Source organism: Acanthochromis polyacanthus, chromosome 3, assembly GCF_021347895.1.
Source record: "Acanthochromis polyacanthus isolate Apoly-LR-REF ecotype Palm Island chromosome 3, KAUST_Apoly_ChrSc, whole genome shotgun sequence".
In the NCBI taxonomy this organism is placed as follows: domain Eukaryota; kingdom Metazoa; phylum Chordata; class Actinopteri; family Pomacentridae; genus Acanthochromis; species Acanthochromis polyacanthus.
The window spans coordinates 17,928,306-17,948,782 of NC_067115.1; the positions used below are offsets into that span (position 1 = coordinate 17,928,306).

The 20,477-nt window shown below is 41.4% G+C and overlaps 1 protein-coding gene across 2 annotated transcripts in view; it reads right to left on the reverse strand.

Moving 5' to 3' along the window:
- The window catches only part of LOC110956362 (zeta-sarcoglycan), a 352,883-nt gene extending 334,852 nt beyond the window's left edge, over nt 1–18,031 (reverse strand). Inside the window, exon 1 of one of the 2 annotated variants that reach the window (XM_022201767.2) lies at nt 17,161–18,025. In XM_022201767.2, the coding sequence (XP_022057459.1) occupies nt 17,161–17,199 (39 nt within the window). In that variant the 5' untranslated portion in view covers nt 17,200–18,025. Of the gene's footprint in view, nt 1–17,160 lie in introns of both variants that reach the window. The other variant, XM_051945531.1, reaches the window with a different exon arrangement.
- Between the last annotated feature and the right edge of the window lie 2,446 nt (nt 18,032–20,477).

A 20,477-nucleotide genomic window follows, 5' to 3' on the forward strand; every position in this document is an offset into this window, starting at 1 on the left:
CTTATGTGTGTTTTTTGGTTTGTTTTGTTTTAGTTTTGTGTCTTTACAAGCTAATCAGTGTGTGTTTTGAACTGATTTTGGATTCATTTTGATATTTACTACAATTAAGAAGAAAACAAATGCAAAAGGAATTGTACACCTGCATAATGCATATATAGCCTTGCACAATTTAATTCATTCACAATATTTGTATGCAAGATGTAATTTCTAAACAAAGAGGGGGGAAAAAAAGGATGCACACATCAAACCGTGAAAGGATGTGATTCCAGACCACCTCTGTGGGTGGTCAGATCTCAGCCAAGAGTGTGTGCACTCAGCACTCGGTGTTCTCATTTGTGAGAGACTCCTGCCTTCAGGGTAGAAGCCTCACTCTGAAGTTTGCCAGCGACTGAACAACTCCTACATGATCTGTTCCCATCAGTCATCTCTCCTATCCTCATTTACAGTGAAGAAAGTGTGGCTGTGTTGATCTTTTCTGTTGCCTCCTTCAAAAGATTGATAAAACATGACTGTGTCATTTCCCCGGCCTACTACCAGGGAAACACATGCAGAAATACCGTCTAATCACACTGGAAGCATGCAGACTTTACAGATGTAAACAGCTACCATATGCTACCAAATGCAAAGTTATTGATTCGACTGATAATTATCCAGACACCACATGCAGAAACAGATGTCATTTTGATAACAGTGATAAATACAGCATGAGGCACATGCTTATGCAAGCTGTCAGTCTGCAATGTCTCAGTCAATTTACGTGACAAAATCCATCCTGAATCTGGTAAGCAGCCTGAGGTGTTTTTTACAGATCTGCAAGGTTTAGGTCAGAATGACAAATGCTGAAATTTCTGTGGCAATTTTATAGATTTAATCCAAGTATTATCCATATTGTGACTGCACTATTTCCAAATTGCGCTCTTTTTATTTTGACCTTCGCTTCCTGCCTGTCTTGAACTTGCTCTTAAACTCAGCTCTGACTTTCTCTGTGTATTCCATAAACCTGATAGCCTGTACACTGCGCTTATCTGTTTCTCCCTTTCTTCTCCTGTTTTCACTCCTCCTCTCTCTGTCCTCTGTCTACTGCTGCATTATCATCACTCTCCATCTGTGGCTCTCTGAGGCGAAGCACAGCTCTCTGTCCTCCTCTCCATCACTCCATCTCTATCTATCCTTCACTCTCTCACTTCTGAATTACGGGGACAAGCAGTGACAAGGACCTTGCCCCATTCTGCTTCATTTCTCTTATTCCTTTAGCCTTTCTTTTCTGTATTTGTCAGAATATTTTTTTTCTTTTTGGTCATAATTTTGACAATTTATATTTTCGCTCCCTCCTCCTCTCTGGTCACCCTTTTTATTCAGAATAAACTTAGACTCTGGGAGATCACCGTGTAATTGCAAGCAGTTATTGATGCTTCTAAAAGGCTTTTAAGATTCAACAATCCAAATAATATCGAGGTATAATCATTTAGAACTCACATTAAGAACTCAGTTTACGTATGACAGCATGAATGAATTACAGTTTATATTCAACCCCATCCCTAACCCAATTCAGAATAACATCAGGCACAGCATTCCTACATGAGCAAAATGATACATTTGAAAGTCACCTTTACAGAATGGTAATATTCTATACATAACAGGAAGTGGCATCTGCATTTCAGCAAAGGAAAATAAATCATACGTTAATGAGTTTATAGGAGACATATTTTAATGTCAGGTGTGAATGTAATCCAAGTGACTTATAGGAGAAGTGTGATGTGGAACGCATGTTAATTTGATCTAGTAAGTCCTTCACTCTGTTTCTTACAGTCCGACCTACATACATATGTTTTTTTTTCCTTTAGCCCCTCGATCAAACTCACTTTCTCTTTCTGTGCAAAAAAATGTTGCCATGTGGCCCGAGTTGATTTCAGTTTAATAGAAGGGAACTGAAAAACAAATGAACCACACATACAGTGTCACATGAACAGCAAAATATCACATTAAGTACTCAATTCTGACCTGTATCAACAATTATACACAACTGCCAGTAGAATCTTTGGCTATGCAGCTTCTCATGAGTGTTACCGGATCCCTCTTCTATCTGTGACGAGATGCTGTTTCTATATTACAACGACACATTTATGTATTTTTCACAACCCGACATTTTGTGACAAGTGTGGAACACAGTAATGCATAACATACTCACACTCCGAGTGCAATTTCTAATCTGTCTCTTAGAATTTACAAAGACAAGTGTCTGTCTTCATTCTCCACTTTTTAATGCGCCCCCACCACCCTCACTTTCTCTCTCCCTGTCTGTCCCTCCACGTTTCCCAGAGCCTATTTCATGCCCCTGAAATCTGGCGCCTGGTGTCGGTCGCTCCACTCATCCTCCTCCATATTGCCGTGTCGTTCCGCTCCATCCATCCCTCCATCTCTCCACTTTTCCTCCTCTTCTCCGTGCCACTCTTGCTTCATTTGGCTCATGATGAGGTGTCACCGCTCTGTCCTTGAGTGGGCGAGAATCCCCTCTGACAGAAAAAGTGTTTGTGCGCATAGATGCCTGCATGTGCGTAATGTGATTGCTTTCTTCCTCCCTGCACGCCACTGTACATGTGAGCATATACGTTCAGTGTGTGTGTGTGTGTGTGTGTGTGTGTGTGTGTGTGTGTGTGTGTGTGTGTGTGTGTGTGTGTGTGTGTGTGTGTGTGTGTGTGTGTGTGTGTGTGTGTGTGTGTGTGTGGCCCAGGCTGACCTGCAGAAGTGACAGACGTCAGACTTGTGCTGTCACAGCAGGAGAAGAGATGATTTACTTGTCAGGGGGCTGAGGGACAGGAAGGCAGATACAGCCAGCAGATAAATGCACTGTGGTGCTGGTGGGATAATGTAAAGATGCTAGGCTATACATCTGGGACATGTACAGTGCAGCTTGAAGGAGCATTGATGCAAAGTGAGCTAGGGCACATGCTGTCTCCCTGATAAAGTCACATTTGTCACAGACTGTGATTTATATCATGTTGCCCCATCTCTCCAATACATCTTGCTGCACTGTACAGAGAGCTGGAGAGGCATACTTTCATCATGTGGAATAGCACAACCTTGACTCTTGCGCGACCTGAAGCCGTACCCTGACTAGTTCTCGCCTTTTATTCAAATTCAGCTCCCAGTATTCCTCAGACTATTTGGCTTTATCAATGTTCAGGTCAAAAATGATAAAAAGCATACTTTCTACAGGGTTTCAAGAGCGATCCAAAGTGTGTAAGAGTGTTACAAACGGCACTGGTTCACACTGATGTGGCTAAATATGGGTAAAGATGATGAGCCTTGAAAAGGTCAATGCTCAAGAAAACATTCAAATAACAGCTTCAAAGGAAGTTAGGACTGCAAAGACAGAATTTCACATCGCTACATGAACTGTCCCGACCCCACTACTATAAACACAAACACAATTTTAAAAGTGCACTTTGCTTACAAATCTTTTGAGGAGAAAAGGAATAAGAAGGCACAACCTTGGGAACCTCTCTTTTCATCCACACTTAACTTCTTTTAATTACTGGTTTTGAAATGTATAAACTGACTTGGCAAAGAACTTTGCAAATGAAGATCAAGCCATAATACAATAAGTTTGGTAGCGAAAGTGTTGAATAGATAGTGTCAGACTGAATTTGGGCTGCATTTGAAAAGAAATTTAATAGAACTGAACTGGTTTGATGAAACTATAATGAACTGGACTGGCTTGTCTTGTTTGTTGGCAGCACAAACACTGGTGATTATCATCCAGGCTCAGAATCATCCCGCCCTAATATTTCCTTTGGCTGCAATCTTGAGCTAAGTTCATGTCACCAGTCGCAGCAGAGTCTGTGCTTTGGGAGGTGACAGACAGGACAAGATGGCGTCTGAGAAGATGAATATTAGCCTGTCATTCCAGTGTCACATCCACAGTCTCTATAAATGATATCCAGGCTGGGGCGCGTGATAGCTGACTTGCTGCAGGGAAATGACAAACTAAATGCTATCGGGGAATAAAGGTTATGTCACATGTGTGAGTCGGAGGCTGAGGATGCAGGAAGGGGAAAATGGTGCGACAAGACCCTGAAGGGCTTATAGCATTTTGAACATGTACTGCACAGTCCTTAGATCGACATTTGTGAAACACTGTGCCTTAGCTATCGTGTGGCCAGTGTACATTAAAGAACATGAATCAAAATGTTACATTCAGTTTCTTTTACAATCAGTGTTAAAAAACTGCATAATCATCCTCTGCACTACAGTCCCAATGACAAAAATACAGGTCATCATCAGTCTGTCATAGCTGAATCAGTTTGTAATTACCTGATCGTGATTACCTTTCCATTGTGGCATAATTCAATTTTGAATTAAAATGTTGTTGACAAATTGAGCCATACTGCAATAATCTCCAAATGATCACAACAATTTGGGGAGAATTAAATTGACTGAGATTAGTAATGGAGATGTGAGTCCCTGTTTGGCTCCACTGTGCAAAGCAGTCTATTAACTTGTCATTGCTGGACAGAGGTACATAGCCTGCAGCAGTGCACATGATGACAAATGTAAATGCCCCTTCATGGTGGGATACACCTCACATTAAAGTTTAATATTCCATATGTAGTGAATAGGCTTATGGCAGGGACAGACATTTGCACGGCAGATGAGATGGCACCAAATTATTTCTGTCCTTTGGATGGAGACAAGATTATCACCATGTCTTAGAAGGATGGAGGGAAATGTACATGAAACCCAGCAGGACAAATGCACAACCCCTGTCTGCCGTTTGAGCAAGATATAATATTAACAATAATTTATGCAGATGTCAGTGGCAAGGTAGCTGACATAAGCATTTGAGTTTTGTGGGTAGAATGAGAGCGGCAGATCACAATAGATCTCAAGGCCGAGCAGTTAAGTGAGATGACATATTAAAGAGGACTTCTGCCACTAGCCATGATCACAATGCTAAAACTTAAATGTTACATGTCAGTTTTCTTGTCTGACAATTCACAGGAAGTACATATGAAACAGTTTCACACAGCTATTTTTTTTTTTTTGCACTAGTTTTTGCTAATAGCATTTGTAATGTGTGCAGTGCTATATTACGACATGACATTGCAGAGTTAGTTGGCTCTGGTCAAGGCTGATATATATCAACAACTATTGGATGGACTGACACGAATGTTTGTACAGACATTCATTCTCCCTAGAGGATAAATCCCAGGAACTTTGACGATTTTCCTCTTTACCAGTCAGTTGGAGTTTTCACTTATTCATGGAAATATTTAAACAAAGTTACGTCACAGACTGATACAAAATTTTGGATATAGATTCCAAATCAGGTATCCCAATGACTTTGGTAATCCGAAGACCTTTCCTTTAGAATCACGTTTATATAGAAATTTGTGATTTTAAGTCAAATGCTCAAACATCTACTGGATGGATTGCCAAGAAACTAAATATAACTCTTAGGAGGAATTCTTTGAAGGTAACTTTGACAATCCCCTTACAGCATTATCACCATAATGAGGTCACGATTTCAATTTGTCCAGCACATTTTGGCCGAATACTTAAATAACATTTTTTTTTAGAAACATGATAAAATGATATGTACTAATAGCAACAGATTAGTAATACTGCACATGTACTGTATCTGAATTTCAAATTTCAGCTTCTTGTCTGAGGTTTCAAATGGCTTTGAGGCTTATGTAACTACTTGAAACTACCGAGGAATGCTATATGATCTCAGTAAACTGCAACAAACCCAGAATACCAAATAAATAAGAAGTACCGGATCTAGTGTTGCCAAGCCTCGCTCTCTCTGTTTGGAGCGCTCGCTCTCTGCTGTGAGCACAGTGACAGCTTGTATTTTACTCTCAAGTTTTTATTCATTCAGCTATTCTCTGTTGCAGTGCTACATTGTGATTTAGGCCGGCAAGATGGCTGTAGTTGTACATCAAAATCTTGCTTACTGCAGCTGTAACTATAGGCCAACTTCATCCACATTTCCTTAAATTGCAAAGCTAAAATGACAGATTTGGGCAACTTGTTTACTAAAGCTATAATAAATATACCTCCAGCTGGGACTTCAGCAGATATTTCACCCGGAGAATGAAAGGAAACTCAGATCGTGTCCAAGTTTGTAAACTGCTTTAATATTGCTGCAGTTATTTTGCTCTAGCTGGGACAGAGAGTATAGAGACACCACTTAAAAGGCTGATGCTATGAGTCCACCCACATGAACACAAACACTGCCTGGACTGGAAAGGCTAGCATAGCGTGTGACAGCAGAGAAAGTCAAAACATTACTTTGGTGCAGATAACAAGGAGAAAAACAATCGCGAAAATATGGCACATGGAACACAATCTGTAACACTGGACGCAGTATGTCGGCTATAATGCTGCTGCAAATACATATTGAGCCATATGATTTGCATTTGAATGAGTCCTGCACTGCATGCAAAGACACATTTGTACATCATCTCTATATAGAGGGACAATGTAGTTGCAACACAACATGGAGTGCAGTATTCCCTCAAAGCGCCGGCTAACACAGGAAGTAAACGGAACACACAAACATGCACACGCATACTGTCACACACACCCTGAGGCTTACAGTGGAAAGGTTGAGTGGCAGGTTGCAAGGTGAAGCATCAGTCACTGTTAAGACTGATCGCTCGTTTCAGGCTCGAGGCTTGGGGATGTGGGAACATGTGTGTTTGCTGTGTGTGTGTGTGTGTGTGTGTGTGTGTGTGTGTGTGTGTGTGTGTGTGTGTGTGTGTGTGTGTGTGTGTGTGTGTGTGTGTGCGCGTGTGTGTGTGTGTGTGTTGTATGTGATTACTGTCATGAGTGGTGATCTGGAGCAAAGGTACACAGTTAATACACCTGAGGCATGCATGTGTTTATGTCAATTTGTGGATCTGTATGTGAACACAGAGGGTTATATGTTAATGCATCTGTGCACATTTTTCCCTACAAGCTATTATTAGCAGTAAGCGATGATCTACAGGGCTGTGTGTGTGTGTTTGTGGTCATAATTATTATCACTGGACAGTGATGTGGACCCTGGAGCCTCCCCTGGGCCAAGTTCAACACCATCATGTTCTCGCTCTGCTTATAAAACACATCTGCTGTCCACTCCACCTTTTTTTCCCAGGTACCTACCATGGACTAGTGCATTCCCACACACACACCTTCCTTGTCTATAATTTCTTCCCTGTAGGCTTGAAATGACTTCTATATCAGTAATTGTGACTCAGAGGATGCCGCAAGTGTCCCTGAAACATCTTGGTTACTTGAGTAAATTCTACTTGAATGTAGTCAGTGTTCACTGTGTAATTTCATGCAGAGCGTGTCTAGCTTCCAACATCATTTACTTGCAGAGCACACAGCTTAACTGGCACCACTCACTGGTTTCTGTGAAACACTGGCTTGGCAGTGCCACTATTTCTTGAAAAAACAATTCAATTTGCCCTATTCATCCTGCAGCTCATTAACCTTTAGTTTGACCCTGAAAATCTATTAAGTTATACTAATAATGGTAATATATTGCACGTAGGTTAGCGGTCTTGTTTTTTTTCAGCATCCCATCCACCTGTGCATTTTGCTTGATGCACCACCTGCCTGGACCCACGGGATTTTCACAGTATTTAGTATTTATCTGATTCGTTAGCCCCCTGTACTAAGCCCTCCTGTTAGATAGCAGTCTATACTCTCTACCAGTCATAATCACACTTCAACACATTTTGTCTGTCATAATTTAAAGACTACTAAATGCACACATTATGATAGAACACATATTGTAGTGTTATAATGACTTAACTAATCCCAGATTAGTTATTTAGTGTGTGGGCCTATCTAGCCTCCAGCAACTACATGTTTACCCATCTAGATCTTCAAGGACCCGGGGGCCTCTACAGGCTATACAATATGTAGGCGTCGAGTGCCTCTTAGCCCCTCTGCAAAAGCCAGTGTATGTTTTCAACACACACAATGGAAATATAATTCAGTATTATGCTTATCCTTTGCAAAAGACATCAGACTGTATCTTAAGCCCTCTAAATCTATGGTCGTTTTCTAGCTAAGCTAATTAAAAACAATCACAGTTGCTCTATGAAACACAGAAAATCCTGAAATAAAGCATTCAGTGCAACACACACGTACGCTCAGAGTCATATTTAATGTGGTCTAAGACAATGTTGAAGACATTAATATCATGTATGTATAGACCTTGAGAACATAAATATTTAGTTAGAAGTGAGCTCTGTGAGGCAACACTAAGTGTTCGCAATGTATTAACTGATACTGTAGATAGTAGGAGATTTATACAACAGTCCTGTCATAAAATTTACTCTATTTTGGATTGTCTTCTGGTTTGTCTTTGTTATTTGTATGAATGTGTGGAGAAGAAATCTGTTGTTTCTGTGTTTTGGTCATGTACAGTTGCGCTCAAAATGAGTCAATCCCCATTAAATATCATACTTATTGGCAAAATGTACTAACACTTAGCTACTTTTGATAAACAACTCAAACAAGAACGATTTAAATAGCTCAACACAACCGGTATTACAAGGGGTTTCTTCAATTTCACGACAAAATGCCACTTTTAATGACTACTGCTGTCTCAAAATTATTCAACCCTCTGAATACAATCTCACATAAGAGCACTCATTTGCAAATCAAGAGTTGTTTCAAGCATACCTGACATCACTAATCAAGGGCTTCATTAGTGGCATTAGATGTGCTTGAGATAGAACACAAATACCTGGACTGGCTATGGCGAGTTCACAGAGATGTTTGATTCCATGTTAGAAATATGGTTTAGTCAAGAGAGTTGTCCCAAAAGTTTAGAGAGGAGATCATCGCCTTGCACAAACAAGGAAAATGATACAAAAAGATAGCAAAGGCATAGTATATTCCTAGAGATACTGTTAGAAGCATAGTTTGCAAGCTCAAAGTTAAAGGAACAGTGTCTACACTACCTGGACATGGAAGACAGAGGAAACTATCAACAGCTGTAACCAGATGTCTGAGGAGACAAGTGGCCAAAAACCCCTGAGTGACTGGAAAAGAACTACAGCAAAATTTGGTTCCAGCAAGAACTGAGGTTTCTATGCTGAAGCTAAATGCTGAAGGTGTCCATGCCTGAACTTCAAGACGTAGACCACTACTGACCCAAAAGCACAAGAAAAATCACTTCCAACATGCTCAGAACCACATAAATGAGACACAGAAGTTTTGGGATTCTATTCTGTGGCGAATGAAGGATGAAACAAAAGTGGAACATATGAAGCATGGTGGTGGCTCAGTGATGCTCTGGGACTGCTTTGCATCTTCTGGCATTGAAAACCTGCAGGGTTTGAAAGACAAGATGGATTCTGTTCAGTTACAGCAAATCCTAGGAGGAAATGTCATGCCCTCTGTGAGGAAGCTGAAACTTGGGCGTCATTGGATTTTCCAGTGGGACAATGATCCCAAGCATACCTCAAAGTCCACCAAGGCCTGGCTTCAGAAAAAAGTCCTGGAAGATACTAGAGTGGCCTTCACAGTTGCCTGACTTGAATCACATCAAACATATTTGGTGAGAATTGATGGCTGGAGGCTATTGCCCATGAGGAATGGATGAGATTCCTCAGGAATGTTATCAAAACCTGGTGTCTGGCTATGCATCATGTTTGCAGCAGGTCATAGCAGCAGAAGGGTGCTCTGCTAAGTATTAAAGAAGGGGTAAATAATTTTGAGACAGCAATAGTCATTAAAAGTGACATACTGTCTTGAATTTGGGGGAACCCCTTGTAATACTGGTTGTGTTGAGCTATTGAAAGCGTTCTTGTTTGCGTTGTTTATCAAGTCACTTTGTAATTTTTGCCAATAAACCTGATTTGCAATGGGAGTTGAACAATTTTGAATGCAACTGCATGTATGCATGTTTGTTCTTCAAAAACTGCAAGAAGACAAAGGAACCTCAGTGGATAAAGAATACATCAAAGCAGTGCTTAGGTGTTTTTTGTGCAGTTTGGAAACAAGAATAAATGATGGTCTTTGTCAAATGTGGACACATGTCTTTCATAATAATAATAATGATGATGATAATAATATTTATAGTATCTGTAATATGTGGCCTGTTCTACTTATATAGCACATTTCAAACATAAAGTTACAAATTGTTTTCCAATATTGTATTTCAAGTAAACAACCTGTATTTAAGAAATAAATATCATAAATGAATTCAAATATATACAATTACTATGGATTATGAAGAAGCCAAACCATTAAATAAATAGTTTTAAAAATGATATACAGTTTGGCATATATGAAGTTAGCAGACTGCAGATACAGGCAGGAGCCAGACTGTTCAAGGCTTTCAAAGCAAGCAGGAAAATCTTAAACTCAGTTCTGAAGAGGTAGCCAGTGACAGTCAGCAAAGAGTGGTGGAATGTGGTTCTTAGTATGGAGTCAAAAGCCTGGCAGCAGCATTTTGTATTAGCTGGAGTCTTTTGCAAGACTACTGCAATAGTCAAGTCTGGAAGAAAATACCATGGACAGCCTTTTTCTAAGCATTCACTAGAAAGAACGACCCTCATCCTGGATAGCTGCCTCAGTTGAAGAAAGCAGGAGACTTGAGCCTGTTTAATGCTTACCACGTCCGCGAGGTCAATGCAGCTATGTGCGGACAAATTATGTCATTTTAGCAGCCACGCCCCCTCATGCTGCCCTTCTCACACGGAAAATTTCCTCCACATTTTTCTAACTACACAGATGGAGACGTGCAGAAAAACATGGCAGAGGACCAGAACCTACTTGTAGCTGAAGTCCAGAAATACAGGCACTGATACGATTCATCACACAGAGATCACCGTGACAACAGGTTCCGAACAATTCATAATGTGAAATTAAAACGAAGTGCTGAAATGCAACTATTTGGTAAAATACCACATTGTAAGTTGTGTAAACAAAGGCAAACTTCTTCTACTCTAGTCTAGTACTAGAGTAGACTAGGTACGAGGTAGCGATACACTGCTCCCTGCAGTTTGGGAGCAGATGTCGCACGGAGTAAAAAGCCACACGGTCTCTCGCGTGGATTTCCGCATGGCTCATTTCTGTGCGGTTCATCTGTGCAGAAAGCATAACCCAGCCTTTAGTCACCTGCACTTAAAACGGTAAAAATAATTTGCCTTTACTTGAACACAACATGGGTGTGGTCTACATACTGTAACAACAGAAATTAGAGTCATGCCTATGCATAATATGAACATATGTAACATGTTTATGGTGAATGAAAGTGGCCCCAAAACAGACCCCTGGGGGACCCCACGAAATAGAGGATCATAAGAGAAGGACGCAACTCCAAACATTGTATAGAATCATCTGTTCAAGAGAAAAGAAATTATCCAGTCCAGAGCCACATCACAGACACCAACAGAATTCTCACAGGTATGACATTATAATCCACTGCATTGCAAGCTGAGCAGAGGTCAAGGAGAAACAAAACAGAGTCTGAATTTAGACTGAGACTGACTTTATTAATCCCTGAAGGGAAATTCAGTAGAATTACCTACAACACATATGGCATCGGTGATCTTGAATAAAGTAGTCTCAGTGCTGTGTTGATTTTTTTCATATATCTCAGCATCTCACTTTGACGTGGGTTCAAAGTTGTCTAATTTACATGATACAGCTTGCTAGCAAGTTAGCAAATAATACATGCAAGAACAATTTCGTAAAGCTGGCAATTTCACAGCATGACTTCTGAGATGCTGTGTCAGGTTACCGGACCAGTGTTGTTCAGCAAATACATTGAGTGTGCTTACAGAAACTGCTCATCCGGGCACTATGTCTCTCTCTTTTTTTCTTTTTTTTGAAGATTCACGAACACACATTCATACAATAGCTGATTAGTTCACTTGTTCGTAGTCCTTGTGCCCAGCAAAAGCATCTCAGAGACATGAAACTGATCTAAAAAAATTCAACTAAATTCTAGGAAGAAGCCAAACCAATGAAATACTGAGGTGTATTTTTTAAAATGTTATGTAGAACAGCTAGTTAATTTTGTCATAAACCATTTTGTTGTGTGCAGTGGTGGGGAGCTCACATACTGATGGTAAGGCACAACTGCAAGGAATGTGAAGGACTGAGGGTTCCGCAGTGTGATTTACTTTACTCTATTGCTCAGGAAATGTGACAAAACTGCCCACACAAACATGAATATGTATGTACGCACACACACACACATCCACACGTATAATCTAAATACTGTAAGTTAACCTTTAGGAGGGCCAACAGTAGCCCACTAGCTATTGGACCTTTAAAAAGTGCTACTTGAGCAGCACACACATATAGCACATGCACAAACATGCACATGTATAAATACACAAAGTGGGAACAATAAGTGTTCCCAAGTAGAAATGTCATTCCTCTTTTTTGCACCTAATACACAGAGACACAAACACACACATAGTGTGTAATGGAAATGACCTTCGTGTAAGAACAGGTAATTGACTGTAAAATGGACTGACGTGGAAAAGAAGAAAGATAACTGACGACTGGACTTGGCCACTTACTTTGAGCACAGTATACTGACTGCAGGCTGTGTGCAAGTGTGTGTTTGTGTGTGTTAAAGGAATAAAATTGTACATTGTATGCTATTTTATAATACAATTTCAGCAACTGATAAGACTAGCTGGCTATTAACAGCTTCACCGCTGGTACAACTGAAGCTGCAGTGTAATATGAAGATTCGTGTATTGCCTGTAATTAAAACATGGCAGAATCTTATACATTGGTTAACACTGATTGTCATGTAAGTCTGCACTATTATTATTGTCGAATTAGTCAATGAAAGACAGAAAAAAAATAACTGTTACTTTAAGGTATCTTATGAACCAGGTTGATCCTGTCATTTTCTTTTCTCTCAATTATAATAATTTTATCTAAATCTATGAAAATTATGTGAATTATGCAGATATCAGGATGTGAGTCTTAAATGTTTTCTACATTTAATGTGTTTATACAGTAGATAATCCCACAAGGAGTCTGATCCCAAAGATTGCGTAACTACAGTTGAATTCACGTGTAGCTTCCCGTCAGTGCACAGCTGCAGAATTGTTTGGCACTCCATAAAGGCTTTGTTATTAATGTGATGACGCACTACAGTACTCTTAATGCATCACAGCCTATCAGTTCGGGATTGAAAAACAAAACCAGCACACTTGCAAATGTTTGAGAAGTCTCCCATATACCAGGAATGGAGTCTGTTTGGCTCGGATTGAGGCACCCACTTTTCAAATTGTGCAGCTGTCACATTGGCAGCTTCAATAAACATGACTGTCACTGCAATACAATCTATTTCACACTGGAGCACATTAAGTCATCAGTTTGCGTGTGTTTTTGCGCTTGTAACATAGTTAAACTGATATGGTGATGCACAGATGAGGGATCGTGCTCGCCTGAAGGTTAGAGAGGCGGGCTTGGGGCTGGCTGACTTAAATGAATGAGTAATGTTCTCCCATCCCTCAGCAGCTACTGTTGAAGTGCCCTTGGAAGAGGCACTGAACCCCCGATTGCTCCAATTGAGCTGCTCAGTGGCCAGAAATGCAAAACTGTGGCTGCACTGGGTGCCTACCAAATGGGGTTGAGTGAAAGAGTGCAACCAGGGTGGGAAAACAGCCATTGTGAAATTGCTGGTTCATTCTGGCTGCAGCTTGTACCATAAGTTGGTTTATTTTGCCAGACACTTTGGCAGGTAACTAACCATCATTTAAAAGTTCACTCCATTATGAAAAAAAAACTAGTTGGCCTGAAAAGTGGTGCAAGTATTTGATAAATATGCCTAGACTCGCCATTGTCTGCTGGCTGACTGTAATTTAGAGGTCCTGCTCTGTTGTATATATTTAATTTTAGTTGGCTAGACTAATAGTAAAAGTTCCCTGTTGTTTGCTAGATGTTTGATTGCTAGAGCAACTAGTGAACACAGTCATTTAGAACTTGCCATGAACTGATGATGCCAAAATATGAATTAGTTCTAATCAATCTTGCCTAGTTGTATCATGGTTTATCAATAATCTGCAGCACGACCAAAGTCAAACCACTTTTGGCTTTCTCAATGCTCCTGTTCCTGTAACAAGTCGGGAGCCTCTGATCTAGAGGGTCAAATTCAATCTGACTGCCTTTATTATACTGCATATAATTTATGGTGCAGCTATTACTAAAGATCAATAGCACTTAAACTGCTCCATTGATATTGAAACCTGCACTGATTTACAAGCACATAGGTCTTTGGTCCGTTCCAGACACACACACATGCACATGCATGCACAAACACACACATACCACTTGTATATTTGAAATAATGCAGTGTCTTTCCAACGTCCCAATGTTGTCCTTGTACTCTGTTCATTTCCTGTGATTGCTCTTTGAGGCACACACTCAGACACCAAACACACACTTAACTAACCGAGGGAGAAAAAAAACTGGCTTTTCATTAGATTGGATTGCTTTGTGTGTGTGTGTGTGTGTATATATATATATATATATATATCGGTTTGTTTCCAGTTTATTTTCAAAGTATGAAAGGCCAGCTGGCCAGCGAACTTGTACACACACTCACACACACACAAACACATACACATATGCACTTTGGCTGTATTTGAAAGGAGACTGCAGTGATTTATTTTCTTGCCCAAATTTGTTAAAAGTGCTGGGTTTTGAAGGATCAGTCCTCACTAGTATAGATAAACATGTCCACACCCACACATGCAACACAACACACACGCGCCCGACCTTCACTCCAAATAAAGCACACTGCAGGAGTGTGTGTGTGTGTGTGTGTGTGTGTGTGCGTGTGTTTGTGTGTGTGTGTGTGTGTGTGTGTGTGTGTGTGTGTGTGTGTGTGTGTGTGTGTGTGTGTGTGTGTGTGTGTGTGTGTGTGTGTGTGGGTACTTTTGAGTGCCAACTACCAATGCACTCAAACTTAGGGATTGTCAGCATTGCCAAGGATATGACACCAACCCTGCAGAAAACCACCAGCAGATGGATGTAGTGATGCACTAACACCATAATCGTTGGGATTAGATTGGCGACAACAACAAAAGAGGAATATGGGGAGGTGCCGGGGTTAAGGACTGGTAGTTATTGTGACATTATTCTTTGAATTTGGAACAATAACCCTGGGACTACCAGCACTTCATATGGAATCATTTGTCAAAGTGTAAGCTACTGTATTTAATGTTAAAAGAAAAGTCTTCATTTTTTCAACCTGGTTAGTATTTTCCCCGTTTTGTTGGCTGTTCTAACTGTTGTCCCCTCCATTGTGAAAATAGGTTCTTCTGTGGTAAACAACAATAGCCAATCCAAGAGGAGAATTTCTATGCTTATTTTTGGTCATAGGATTTCATTTAGGAGGCTTTAAGTCTAATTGTCTGTATTCTCTTGGAGCTCATCGTATTTCAGTAATGCTTTGTGAGCCAGGGCTTCCAATGACTTAGACAAGCACGTAGCACAAGACCTCAACAGAAAGAGCAGACAGGGGGAAAAAATTGAGATTTACCTCAATCCCCACACAGTTCTCCAGGTTGGGTTCACTGGCCAACAGTTAAGGTGACTTTTAAATTCGAATGTCAATTTCCATCTCTTGAATCTGCAACCAGCAAGCCAAGTCAAAGTCAATTTGGAACTCTGCCTCACAGTATCAAGGTCCCCTTGTTAGAAATGTGATTGCATGAAATGTTGCTTGAAATGTCAAACCTCTGGAGAGTCTCATCGATCTGCTGATTTATCCAATCACTGGTTGTCAGTAACAGCAGCGGCACACAGGAAATGGACATTTCCAACCACAACTGCTGTCTACACTGGAGTCTTTGTTGAAAACTCAGTATGACCAGCCCACATGTGGCATTTCATGTGGGTAGTATATCTGATTTACGATTACTAATGGTGCCACTCAAATACTGCTGCAATTCCTGATCCTTAACAAGGAACTACAGTTTTGCTGAGATGAGCTGTTTTCATGATGTCACTCAAACTCAGACACACATCTCTGTTAAACATACAAGCACACACTAAAATAGCTTTTTTTAAAAACCCAAACAGCTAGAATGAAATTATGTATAAATGCTTAGATGATACATGAGTAGTATGCATTTCCAAAATACTGGTGCAGAAGAAGCTGGTGTTGAATGCATCCTTAGAAAGATGAACAGATTTTTACAGTGTTTATTTACTTTGGTCTCTACTCATCCTTCAAACAGTTCTTCGTCTGCATTTTAATTTGGTCCCTCTCACCCACATGATGTTGGCCAAATGGACACTTGAAGGGTGGGAAGGTGGGGGCAAAGCTCTATCCTGGAAAGACACAGAGAAGCCGTATAGGCAGCGACCCAGATCCCCCACCATCCACACAGACACAGGAATATGCGCACAGGCACGTAGCCGGTGCACACGTCGCCGGTCACAAGCGCACACGGGTAGAATGTTTATTTTTCTTCTGTACATCACTTTAAAGCTGGTAAGATATTGTACTGAAAGTGGAAATTAACACGGATAATCCCAGAGAGAAGGAGGGGAAACATGACCGATTTCATAACAGGGCAACATCGTCATCTCCCACTTCTTTCTCTGTGTTTCCTCTGAGACCCTCTGCACAGTAGGGTGCATCCATCCCGCCAATGGTGTCCCACCGACGCCCATAATAGCCGAGTGCAACAGCTCTCAATGCTGGTGAAACAGAGTCGAATTTACTCTCCTGGAGAGTGTGGGTTTGTACATGTGCGGGAGGGACATAAACGCAGACAGTGAGGTGCTCCTGGATAGTGTTGCAGCCAGAGCTGGCTCTTCTGACAGTGCCAAACCTCAGTCGCGCATCGCACCTCAAGAATGCCAGCACCCAGTTGCTCTTCCAGCATCCACTTTGTCAGCCAACTACCCCCAAAACAGCCACTATGTCTCCCATCCAGCCACCCAGTAACAAACCTGCAGCACAGGCTACCAGCTGCACCATTCACCATCAGTTGGGGATTAATCGGAGCAGCCACCCACTGATAGCAGTCATCCGACCAGGCACCCATCAACCCCAGTCACCCAACATGCCACCCAGTCATCCATCCATCCAGAGGGGCACCGCAACTATCTCTCTGTCTGCGGGAACAAGTGTGCGTCTCCCGGCTGTGAGCGTCTTACCTTGAGAGCCTCTATATCCAAAGACGTCGAACGGTCCATGACAGAGTGAAGTACTGCAAATCAGTCACGAAAATAGAAGTCCCACAGGCGGAGAAGATGAGAGGGGAAAGAGATTAAAAATGGAAACCAAAAATAAGAAAGGAAAAAAGGAAAAAAGTTGGGATGTTCTCTAGAGTCCCAAACTCTGCTGCAACATCCCCCGGATTACTGTTAGGATTAGGTTATTAATATTCCAGCACGGCGACGGATTTTCTCAGTTTCAAGCCTCCCGGGTCGCTTGGTAGAAATCAAGACTCCATACCATGGAAGTCTCCCCCTCTTACCCCCGGTCCCCGGTTTTGTCCGTGCAGGGAACGGAGGGGATGTAAAAATGTGTGAAAAATAACTAGCCGTGCGTAATGTTTCAAAGCTGCAGTTTTTGTGCACTTGACGATCCCGGTACGTTTTTCTTTTTTTTCTTCTTTTTTTAGTGTGTTGTTACATCTGAGTAAGAAATATTTCCTCCTTCTGCTGGAATGAAGCCGGGATTTAGACTCTCCTGATATTCGGTCAGCGGATAAATGCCGTTATATCCCCGTTGAATCCCCCGGTAAATGTGAAATGTGATGTTGTGTCTGCTCTCGCAGCGGTAGGCAAGTGGGGAGAAGGCGTCCGGATCAGAGAGATGATAGTCTGCCTTGCCTGGGCGACTTCCATGCGGCAAACCGCCAGAGATATCAGCTCTCCCCGAAAGAAAAGGGTGAGAGAGAGAGAGAGAGAGAGAGAGAGAGAGAGAGAGAGAGAGAGAGAGAGAGAGAGAGAGAGAGAGAGAGAGAGAGAGAGATGATGGGAGAAATGCTGAAGAGAGGAGATGAGGAAAGCTGCTTGAGTTGAGACGAGACGAGAGGAGAGAAGGAAGGAAGGTTGCTGTATATTATTTCAATGACTGACGCACCAGTGTGTGTGTGTGTGTGTGTGTGTGTGTGTGTGTGACTGGGGAGGGGGTTGCGTTCTAATCAAGTAGATGAATCGACAATGCTGCTTTTACCACTGAAGTCAAGAAAGAGATTTAAATGCAGAGGCTGTTGGTGGAGGGCTGTTGCATAAAGTCTAGCATTGCTATGCTGCTTGCGTTTGTCTGCATGCACGCGTGTGGTCCAGGTGTGTGTGTGTGTGTGTGTGTGTGTGTGTGTGTGTGTGTGTGTGTGTGTGTGTGTGTGTGTGTGCGTGAGAGAGATTTGTGTGTCTAGAAATACAGTATAGAGCTGATCCTCTATGAATGTTACAAAACTCTAATCAAAACTGTTTGGGAGAAGAAAACTAGACAAGATGGATAGATCACATTTGTTGGATAACAAAACTTCTTTCTTTCTTCCTTTTTTTTTTGGTTATGGTGCAAGCTGTCCCAATCCCTCTCCTGCATAATAAGGTGTCGCCGCCTGCCGACCACCACGGCTTTTCATTATCTGTAGCACACCTTTTGAATAATGTGTGTTGGGAGGTGTAAGGGGATGGAAAAGAGAGAGAGAAAAGAGAAGAGGGAAACGAGAGCAGAGAAGGTGAGAGAAAGAGCAGAGCAGATATGGTGAGGAAAAATAAATGGCAGATGAGAGCAATTGAGAGGGGAGGAGGAAATCAGATGGGATGAGAAGCAAACGAATGGAGAGTAGAGAGAAAGGGGAGCAGGGATGTGGTGATATAAGAAAAAGAAAAGGAGAGCATAGGAGAGGAGGAAGAGAGACCAGGCAAGGTGGTAAAAGAGGAGAGAATTATTTTTGAGTCCATCATCCTCTGTGACAAGCCCTGAAGAGCAATCTATTACTGCCTCAGATTATGGCAGACTGTTCTCTTCAAGATCACTGGTACCAAATTGTGTGCTAAAATGTCAAAAATGCTATATGTTCTGTGAAAAAGACTGGAATAGGTTGAGTCTTTTGCATTTTATTGTTGCTGGATCACAATATCATATTTATTTACTTGTTTGAGTTGGATTTGTGATTCCAGAGCGCAAATCTGCAGACGTCTGCCGTCTTCAGAAAGTTTTACTACTAACTTTATTGCCTCTCTAACACTAACCCATAGTGGTACACATGATGACCTCATGCCAGGAAAGCCAGGCTAGGCTGTGCTGAATAATCGTAGACTCGTAGTCTGCTAGCCAGGCAGAACACATTGTCATGCTGTTACTAGAAGGGATATCACTTCACACACTCACTGCATCAAATTCAGACTATGGCTATGCCTCATTGTCTTTGAGTTCATGAGCAAAAAAAAAGGTGAAAAAAAGTTCATTTGGCAAAACCAGAACAAATGTACATGTTCGTCATTCATATCAATATCTGCTTGTAACAACAACCGAGGTTGAGTAGATTTGTGCTGCAACTTCAAACTCTCTGTAGTATATTGAGGACCTGTACTCCACCATGTACTCTTCACAATTGTGGCGTCTCATAGGTTTGAAGTGCAACATGCTTGTTTTCACTTTAGTGAATATGCCACATGAGTGTGAGGCCTAAACATGCAATGATCCATTGGTGTTGTACAGATACTTGATGAACACACACACACACAAACTCTCACTTACGTCAGACACACACACAGAGCTATAGGCCTATTGAATGGCACATTAGAGAACACAGGAACGTTTGCAGAGGGAGTCGGTCAGAGATAACAAACATCATATTAGTGAAAGCCTCAGTCACTGCCTTAGTTCCTTCCTCTCTGTTTGTCGGACTCTTTTCTTTCTCTGCTCTCTTGCTGCTCTTATTCCCTTTTTCTCTCTGCCTTCAGTCCCTCTGTAATCCAAGTTTTCCCACTTTTTCTCTGCCTCTCTTTTGATGTTGCTCTGTCTCAACCTCTCTGTAAGCTGCTACTCCTTCTCCTCGATCCTACTCCTCAGTAACTCGGAGACCCCCTTGACACCTCCAGCTCCCCACCACCATCTCTCTTCCTTTTCTATAAAGTTTGTGCTATCAGGTAATTAATCATCTTTCTTCGGACCCAGTATGTTTTAAAAGCGAGTGTCTGACCTCAGATATGGGCACCGAGTGCTGTGCCAGCTTGAAATGACATCACCCATCCTTCCCTTTCTTCTCTCGCTCTCTTTGCGTCCTGATTTGCCTTGTCTTCTCTCTGCATTTTAAAACACAGTATACAGCTTTTCTCTTCCTCCACACCGTATCTCAGTAGCTTTAGTAGTTTTATATATGTGATGTCTATACAGAATCCCACTCACTTACTTCAAGGATGTTTTTATATTTGAAAGCAAAGATAGATATAAGGTAGGTAAATGCTATTTTCATTACAAAACTGTACTCTGATTTATCATATGTAAATTT